Genomic DNA, 9,513 nt, shown 5'->3' on the forward strand with positions numbered 1-9,513 from the left:
GGTGTCACAGGTGCCCCATTCGATAAGCTCTGTGTGGGTTTGCAGCACCCACCACTGCTGCCAGATGGATAGGAGAGCAACCCCCCTCCCAGCCCCCTGGGGCTGCCCGCTGAAGACTCCTCGAAGCCAGGGGTACTGGACAGGCCACTCCCCCACCAGGGTCCCCTTGGGCAGCGTTCCTCAACCTTTTCCATGCCAGGAACCAGCTTGTTGACTCTAAACCGCGTCAGGGCGATCTCAGGGACCAACGCTGGCCCACGGACCAGTCGCTGAGAAACTCTGGCCTAGGGAGCCATCAAAGCACTAGGCTCTAGCGGTTAGAGCAGGAAACCCAAAGATTCAGGACTTCTCCCTTATTTTCCACCCTCTGCCAGTGACTTACTCTCTGACCTTGAGGCAAGTCACACCCCCTCTCTGCCTCAGTTTCCCCCCATGTCATATGATCATGTCAACTCTGGCCTATCTCCCAGGAGGGTTAATTTGTATTAGTAAAGCCCTTTGAGATGAAAGACACTAGACCGCACTGATTATTACTATAGACACAAGGTGGGACCCACAAGGCTACCCCAGTGCATACAATTGTTTCTAGGGCTATTTAGCAGCAGCAGGAGGCGGTCTAGGGGTGGAGAACAGGCCTCTGTATTGTCTACTCCTTCTATGACAGCACCAGAGCTACCATAAAACCTAGATAGCCACCACCCTCTAAAACAGACCAGTCCCAGGAGCTGCAATGACACACTTTTCACACCAACGACCAAAGTCTGATCTTTCTTCTTTCCTCCCCCCCAGCAAACAAGGAGGGCGGGACTTTAGTCTCCAAACCTGGGCTTGAGTGGGACTCACATCTGACCCAGGAGGCTCCATTTCCAATGCCACTTGCTAAAGATCCCCACCCACACGCCAGGCCAGGTTGCCTCAATCAGGGTGGGAGGTTCTGGTTGCCTCCCTGAGCTACCCCTCCTGGGCTGGGTGGGTCTCAGCGCTGGTATATAAAGGCTGGGCAGGGAGCAGGGCTTATACAGCATCTAGTCTGGAGTTGTGGAAGAGGCAGGTAAGGGCTTGCAATGTTCTTAGCTGTTCTAGGGGGGGTGGGGGCTTTCCAAGTTATAATTAAATGTAATTTCAGTGTGTCAAATTCTAGGCTTGTTTGCTCCCTGATAAGCACTTGGCAAATGGATGCTGACTGCTATAGCTTTCTTCTTTTCTTGTTGTTACAGGGAAATCAATGCTAAGGACTAACTTGCTGTCTGGGAGCTCCTAGACTAGCCTGTAACTAGCTGGGTTGTGCAGCTGCTGGCCTACCACAGAGATTTATTTTAAGTGCTGGGTTCTTCCCCTGCCCCACTTTTCTTATAGAGTTAGGGGTGTCTCACAACTAACTAAAACATGAAGTCTCAGTGGTAGGCTTAAACCCCTTCACCCCCTGTAACAGGCATTTTTCTGCCAGGAAGGTTCAAATCACGCTACTCCAAATGGCAGAGGAGAAACTGCTGCCACATGGTAGTGTGAACTGTAACTTACTTGGTAGTTAGTGGGTTTTTTGTGTTATAGCTCTGGGGTCTCAGCTCTGAGAAATTCACCTCTGAACAGTCAGCTTTTAGCTGTCCCAAGTCCTGGCTAGAGGAGGAAAAACTCCCAATTTGACCCCCAAAGGAGTCTCTCTGCCTGCTGTGTTTGGAGCCAGTTGTGTCTCATGACTGAGTCTGACTCATGGCTTGTTTGAGTGCTCCTAGGCTGGTAATGCTACTACAATGACTGTCCTTGTGGCTTCCTTCCCCCCCTTCATGGCTGCTTTTGGCTCCTTCAGGGATCTGTCTCCAGCTCTGCCCTGGAGCTGGGAGTGGGGCAGGCTCTTAACTCTCTCAATCAGAACTAGGCTGCCTTAGCCAGCTGTTGTGAGCCCTGTTCTAACCCCGATCAAATGGCTGTGAGGTGGGGGGGGGGTGGTGGCTCCCCCCTTATGGGGGACTGCAGGGTATGGGGCTAGCTGAGAATTCCTCTAACAATCCTCCACTGCCTACCCCAGTGCTGCTGAGTAGTGACCCTGACTCCAGTTAGTGGCTGGCAACTGAAAACAAAAAAGGTGACACAACCCTAGCAAAGCAGGAGGTGTCGAAACAGCAATGAGCTGTCTGGGGCGAAGGCTGCTGTTACTTATAGCAGCAGGGGCCTTGGCAGCAGCTTGTTTTGCAATCCAGACTGGAAGGTCTGGGGTGTGTTAAGCCCAATCAGTGCCTGCTGCCTCCAGGCCCAGGGGATCTGGAGTGATGTTACTCAATGCATCGTGCTGCTGAATCCCCCAGGGGCCAAGACAATGGAATGAGCTCTCTGCTGACCTCTGAGCCCTCTTTATGGCACTAGAATTGACTCCAGTCTTATCATCAATGCTGGCAGATTAATTAGTGAGTTTCTGTATCCCTTCTAATCAGCTTTACCGGCTTCCACCATGGCTTCTAGTGACCCCAGTGCTGCTTCCCCAAAGGATGAGGAGCAGGAGGTAGGTATATGCTGGGGCTGAGGCTTGGGCTGGAGAGTCTTTGTGGTGGGCTACTGGCCTCAGCTAGCAACCTGGTGCTGGGCCCCTTAGCTTAGAAGTCAGTGGTGGCTGCACTGTGGCTTCTCGATCCTCCTTCACCTGAATAAACAGGGAGCCGAGGGGCTTCTCTGAAAAGTGTTGCACTAGTCTAACTTTGGGTGTCAGTGTAAACCACTGTAGCTAAACTAGCATGAAGCTGGATGCAGCTGCTGCTGCGTTGGTCTAGGAGTGCCTTCATCTAATGGAAATTATTCTTTATTGGCTTAATGTAACTCAAAGTAACCCCCTCTGAATGTGCCTACACAAGTTTGCATTGGCTTAGCTATAGAGGGACTTCAGTTTTATTGGTGCCACTTTCTCCTGTTGATCTCAGGCCAGTCTGCTTCCCACTCAGGCAGCATGACCCTCTCCTGGGTTTCTGGAGCTGGGAGGGGTATGGTGTGGCAGGATCTACACTAGACATTTACTTTGCTATAACTGTCACTCAAGGGGGTAGGGAAAACCCACAGCCCTGAGCCATGCAGTTCTACCTACCTAACTCATGTGTGGACAGAGCTAGGTCTACCTTCTCCTGTCGACCTAGCTACTGTCTTGTGGCAGTGGACAGCAGAAGCTGTTGTCACCATAGTAGTGTCTCAGTAATTAAGTGTGAACCTGCTCTGGTGAAGAGACTTTTTTTCTTCCTTTTCTGGCTTGTTCTTTACTGGCCTGGTCTCAAATGGTAAATCCTGGTAACAGGATGCTGAATCCAAGTATTCCCAGCAGTAGAAGGGGAGAACTTCCCCAAGCTGAAAGTAGTGAGAATAGATGACCCTCTGAGAATAACTGACAGACCCCAGCTACAGATGGCAGGGCCCATGACCCTGCTTGGTAGGGGAGACTGCATGGTAGCCCTCACCCTGTCTTCCTTCCTGCCTTCTCTCCCCTAGAACATAGCAAACCGGGTGGCCAACCTGCCCTTGGTCAGCTCTGCCTACGACATGGTCTCCACGGCCTACACCTCCACCAAAGAGAGCCATCCCTACGTCAAATCCGTCTGTGATGTGGCAGAGAAGGGCATGAAGACCATGACCACGGCTGCGGTCAGTGGCGCCCAGCCGATCCTGAGCAAACTTGAGCTGCAGAGTGAGTTTATGTGGGGGTGGCATGGCCTGCCCTCCTTCCCAGGGTGCCAGGCAAAGAGCCTCATGCCCTGCCAGAGGGAGGAGTCAGGCTGGTCACATCAGAAGCGGGTGGCTGACTAAAAAACCTCTCCTGCTTCCATAGAGGAGCATAACCCACTCCCCAGGCCACTGAAAGCTCTTATGGAGGTGGCAGGGTCCACAAACCCTTGGGTGACAGTGCCAGCTTCTGTGGGGGAGCATAGCATGGAGCAAGCTTGTGTCTGAGCTTAGGCAGCTTAGAGCTGTGCAGATGGGTAGGAATCCTGCATCTGCCAGCTCTCCACAGCCATGGCATCGATTATAATGGAGCTGGTCCAGTTCTCAACCCATTCCAAGCTGTTGCAAATCGGCTCACCCTTGTGCCTACTGAGCAAAGTCTTTCCTCTGACTTCTGCCACCCCTTCAGAGTCCTCATGCAGCTGGTTCTCTAGCATTATGAACTTGCTGTAACGGCAGAGGCTTGTCACGTGAGACGCTAAACTAGTTTTCTTAAGTCTCCACAGCAAATGAGTATGCATGCAGGGGGCTGGACAAGCTGGAGGAGAAGCTGCCAATCCTTCAACAGCCAACGGACAAGGTAACAATCTCTCTGCTTCGAAGCCTTTGTACAGGCACGGGGAGCAGTGACTTCAGCTTATCTGCTCCAGTGGGAGAGCTTAGCAACAAGCAGTAAAACTAAACAAGGAGCAGAGCTACATGGGGTAGGAAAAACATGGCTTGAGCTGCTGCAGCAGCTCGGTGTGGGGCAGAAGCGATCCATTTGCTCCTGGGATGATCATGGCCAGGCTGAACTACTGCCCCTGCTGTTCTGTGAAGCAGAGATCCTGACACTAGTGCAAACCTTGCAACAGTCATGCTGTGCTGACAGCACACAGGATGCTTGCTGTGATGTAGCTCTGCACAATGCAAATGTTTCTAATCTAGATGGGGCCCTTAGAGAAGATTCTTAAAACTTAAGTGCTTCCCTCCCCACTGTCCAAGGGGAAGACAACATCCCATCCCCCTGCTCTGCAATATTCCAGCACTGGCTTGAGGTCTTATCTGAACTCATCTCTGACCTCTATCTAGATCATCTCCAATACCAAAGACCTGGTGACTGCCACAGTGACTGGGGCAAAAGATGCCGTGAGCAACACCATGACCGGGATGGTGGATATGACCAAAGGGGCTGTCCAGGGGAGTGTGGAGCTGACCAGATCAGCAGTGACCAGTGGTGTGAACACAGTCATGGGCTCAGCGGTGGGCCAGATGGTGGTGAGCGGCATGGGTGCTGTGCTGGGCAAGTCAGAAGAGCTGGTGGATCACTACCTTCCTATGACTGATGAGGAACTAGGTAAGGCAGCAGCAGCTGCTCTTCTCCTGTGCATTATAGAAGGAGATAGCTTGTCTCTTCAACCCCCTCCCCCCCCCCCCCCCCATGCTGGGTCTGTCTGGCTAATGCCAGCTGGAGTTGTAGGCTGGATGCCTTCAGTTGAAGCCATGAACCCAAGGTTGGGGCAACTTCCTGATAAGGTGCCTTGAGGTCCCCACAGTTAACCCCTGGGAGAAACTACTACAGTCTTCATAATAGAATGAACAACCTCTGTACCTGGGGCACTCTAGCTTCCCTGAAGATGCTGTGAGGTGGGAAGCACAGCTTGGGGGTGGGGTGGGGGGGAAGCACACTCCTCCCTCAATATCTGTAAGCCTCAGACCTGTTCCATACAGAGTGCTCTGAGCATGGAGAACCACGAGAAGAAGTGTGGCTTGTGGCTCAGACTATCTAAGCGGGTGGCCAAACCAATCTCTGCCTCTGAGGCTTGTAGACCCTAATGGAAGGGGAGATGAATTGCTGAATCTCTTGGCATTCCCTGGTGGCTGCCTGACCAATGCAGGGTTCAACTCTCTCCTATGTGGAGGTGTAACTCAAACAGGGAACCTTGCCCCAGCTGTATCTAAGGGCTAGAGCACTGGAGTAGGATTTGGCTATCCAGTCTATTTCTGACTCTGCCCCTGCCCTGCCAGTGCCCTTCGGCAAATCTCTTCATGGTAGAGCCTCTCCCCAGTCTGTGAAACAAGGATAATGCATTGTCACCCTGTGATGGTCCCCGGGGACACTGCTGTTCAACAGGCCAGATTGTATCCTGAATTGTCTAGCCTGTGGTGCCTCTTACCCTGCCTGACTGCCAAATGGCCACTCCTAGTCTGCTCATGCTGCCTTCAGCATGTAAATTCGTCCCAGCACCTCACAGGAGTGCTCTTCCAGCCCCTCATGAACTACAGACAGGGCAACACCTGCAAGTTCTTAGTCCAGCCTTGTTCTCCAGACACTGAGCCCTGCGAAGGTGCACATATCTTCTGGGACTGCAAGCTCCTAGCTCATCTGGTCATTCCAACACTGGGAAATGATGCACCATCCTTGTTATCACAGTTTCCTCCCACCCACTCTAATCTAAACACCCTAAGATTTTGAGAGGTGGGTATAATCAGACAGGGGAGGCTCAGCCAGCCCCCTAGTTGCAGGTTTTGGGGGGGAAGCTTTTTTGCTTTATTGTACCCCAGGCAGGTTCCAGGGTGGCTGAGGTTGTATTTGCTATTCAGGTCCCTGGGTTCATCAAACTCCCTGGAGTTCAGGAGTTTCCTGATGAGCCCAGGAACCTGAATAGAAAATACTGCTGCCTCAGCCACCCCAGAACCCACATACTGCCTAATGAAAAGCTGCTTTTTCCCCCACGGTGACTGCCCCAGGGCTCCTCCAGTGCTATGAGCCACCTCAGCTCCCCATGCAGGATGGGCAGGGGATCTCAGGTGCTAAAACTGCAGGGGGGATGTGTGAAAGGGGCAGAGCTGGGGGGGGGGGGGTAGCCTCCCCTGGGGGCAGTCCATGTTCAAGATGAAACACTCTTGTGGTGTGACAAGGCATGAAAGCCAGAATTGGTTACAAGAGAATCAAAAAATTGGGGGGGGGGGGGAGAACCCAGCCTGGTGCCCACCCATTAGTTCAGTGTCATCACTCATGACCTGCAGGAACTTGCTGGAGAAAGGAGGTGGAGCACTTCTCTGGAGGTCACTGTCTCTGTTATCCTTTTCCCCCTTTCTGAGGGTCTGCACTCCATGGGAGTGCAAAGTCTCCTGGGTATGAGGCTCAAACAGTGACAAGATATAAATTTCTCATGCACCCTTCTCCCCTGTTGGAGAAAGCTGTGGGGGTTTATTTTAAACCCCTTGCTGGTGTGAGTCTCTGAGAAACTGGTTTGTGGGCATTGTCTGGAGTTGCAACTGTTCAGGGACAATCCTACAGTAGAAACTACACAGAGCAACAGGATGCTGCTATTCCACAGACTGAGGTTTTCAAATGATGCCTCAGGCATGCTTGGGACAAAATAGTTCCCCTAGCTAAAAGTGAACATGGGGTACAGGGTGTCTGCCCCACCCCATAGATATGAAGTGGTACAGCAGCTTGTTACACTCTAGCTAGGTAACATGCTTAGGGTAGAGGCATTGTCCTCTCTACAGAGGAGCTGCAAGCATATCCCAGACCTCCCTTGCCATCTCCTCCACCTGGCACCACTAACCCCACTCTCTGCTTCCAGCTAAACTGGCCACATCTGTGGAAGGCTTTGAAATGGCATCTGTGGAGCAGCAGAAGCAGCAGCAGAGTTACTTTGTGCGCCTGGGGTCCATGTCCTCCAAGCTCCGCCACCGAGCCTACCAGCATGCCCTGGGCAAGCTGAGGCATGCCCGGCAGAGCACCCAAGAGGCTCTGTCCCAGCTCCACCAAACCATAGAACTGGTAAGAATGCAGCTGTGAGCCATGTGCACACACCCCTGTGCTCCTGTGAAGCTCCCCCAGTCACACTCATAACCTGGCTTGTGCCAAGCCATTGCAAGTGGCCAACATGGCAAAGTCCCTTTCTGTGCTGATCCCAGATGTCTCTTCCCTTCCAGATTGAGCATGCCAAGCAGGGTGTTGATCAGAAGCTCCATGATGGCCAGGAGAAGCTGCACCAGATGTGGCTGGAGTGGAGCCAAAAGCAGCCAAGTCAGAGAAAGGAGATGGACTCTGTGCAGCCAGAGGTAGGTCATGAGAGGGTGACTCCAGTCCACAAGTAACCACTTGGTGTGGGGGAAGTCTGGTGTCCCGACTGGCTTCTGACTCTACCCCTGTTTGTTTGCAGCAGGTAGAGGAGCAGGCGCTGGTCATGTCCCGCAGCCTCGCCCAGCAACTGCAGACCACCTGCCTGACTCTGGTGTCCAGCCTGCAAGGCCTCCCTGCTGACCTCCAGGACAAGGCGCAACTGGTTCGTCACCATGTTGACGAACTACGTGCTTCATTCTCCGCTGCTGGCTCCTTCCATGATTTGACTGGCAGCGTCTTGGCCCAGAGCCGTGAACGAGTGACCAAGGCCCGCAAGCTGGTGGATGAGCTGATGGATCACGTGGCGCATAATGTCCCCCTTTCTTGGCTAGTGGGACCCTTTGCCCCATCAGGCAAGCAGGAGGAGGTGGAGATGGAGCAGTGTCCTGCAGACTGAGGACTCAAAAGAGGCTCTCCTAAGCTTAGAGCTTCATTTGGGGCAGGGAGGGTTAACTCATGCCACTTGTCACATACTAGCCTGACTCTCTATCTAGATAGCAGCACTTGGTGTTCTAATACAAGTGCCTCAATCCTGGCAGCCATCTTGCCTTGTTTAGGTTTGTTCTATTGCACTAAACACTTAGGATAAGTTTCTCCTCCCTGCATCTCACAGGTGTGGCTGTCTCCAAACCTGCCTATAGGCTGGGTTAGAGGCTTACCAGCAAAACTGACTCCCTCTGACTAGTCAAGTCACCCCCCTCCCCCAGCCATGGGATCTGGCCCAGCTTTCAAGCTGGGGTGCCTAGTTTGCCATTTCTAGGCAACAGCCAGTCTTTTCAGAGCACTAGATTTGCCCAGCACCTCTGAAGCCTAGACCACTTCTTTAGCAACCAGATTCAGCCCTGACTTCATTCAGGTGGGTAGCACTAGGCAGTCCAGCACATATTGCACTCAATCTTAGTGGCCTGCAAATCCTCCAGAACCACAGTAAGAGCTAAAGACAGCAGCTCCCATGCCAAGGATTTCTGACCCAGCTGGGTATTTCATAGGGAATGTCATTAAGTGCAGATCCCAAGCAAATGTGCAATGGTCACGTTAAGTGCTCTACAAGCTGCTCCAGCCTTGAGGGGGAAAGCAGTCACTTAAGTGCCACCAACAAACCACTAATCCAACTCAAGATGACTTGTTTAGGGTCTCTCCACTCAAGCAAGGAAATTCTTTTGCTAAGAGATCAGTGCTCTAAGAGGGTGCCCAGCACTGCTGCTCTTCCTGGACTAGAATAATGGATCATGTAGGATTCCCTTCAGGCCCTGGCTTCTGTATTGGGTAAGAACATGTTGCTCACAATAAAGCTGTACTTGCCTTGAAACAAAGGCTTCTGCTTGTTTTGTTCTGAGTGAGATGCTTGGACATGAAGGCCTGATTCTCCCTCCCTGGCATGTCCTGTGTTCTTGGAGCAGCTGGGAGAAGCTGTCCTGCATTGCTGGTGCACATGAGGGCCTTCCTCTGCAGGGAGTAGATTCTCACCTCTACCAACAATCACCTCCCCAGGTTCTTGAGACTAGGAGTCTACCCTCACTGACTTTCTCAAGATCAGTGCTTCAGAGATGAACTAGGGCCTGGGGAGTTGCTGCCACTACTCCTCATGGGCCTTCTGGCTACTCCTAGCTTTAGCTATGGAGGTAAAACCCTGAAGCCATTCTCAAAATGGCAGTAATCTGCAGTCAGCACAGGCCCTTCTGTCATAATGTTCCCCT

At 52.3% G+C, this 9,513-nt stretch overlaps 1 protein-coding gene across 3 annotated transcripts; it reads left to right on the forward strand.

Annotated features, from left to right (window-relative positions):
• Nucleotides 1-1,034: 1,034 nt before the first annotated feature.
• Nucleotides 1,035-9,105, forward strand: LOC115638699 (perilipin-3-like). 3 transcript variants are annotated; one of them, XM_030540608.1, is made up of 8 exons: nt 1,035-1,051; nt 2,430-2,497; nt 3,466-3,661; nt 4,194-4,276; nt 4,768-5,032; nt 7,272-7,471; nt 7,627-7,755; nt 7,857-9,105. In XM_030540608.1, the coding sequence occupies exons 2-8, from the start codon at nt 2,447-2,449 to the stop codon at nt 8,211-8,213; spliced, it is 1,281 nt and encodes a 426-aa protein (XP_030396468.1). In that variant the 5' UTR covers nt 1,035-1,051; nt 2,430-2,446; the 3' UTR covers nt 8,214-9,105. The 3 variants fall into 3 exon arrangements, with proteins under 3 accessions (XP_030396468.1, XP_030396469.1, XP_030396470.1); XM_030540609.1 differs by lacking the exon at nt 1,035-1,051 and adding an exon at nt 2,004-2,083; XM_030540610.1 differs by lacking the exon at nt 1,035-1,051 and having other exon boundaries at nt 2,217-2,497; nt 7,860-9,105.
• The last annotated feature ends 408 nt before the right edge of the window (nt 9,106-9,513 follow it).

Source organism: Gopherus evgoodei, chromosome 22 (assembly GCF_007399415.2).
Source record: "Gopherus evgoodei ecotype Sinaloan lineage chromosome 22, rGopEvg1_v1.p, whole genome shotgun sequence".
In the NCBI taxonomy this organism is placed as follows: domain Eukaryota; kingdom Metazoa; phylum Chordata; order Testudines; family Testudinidae; genus Gopherus; species Gopherus evgoodei.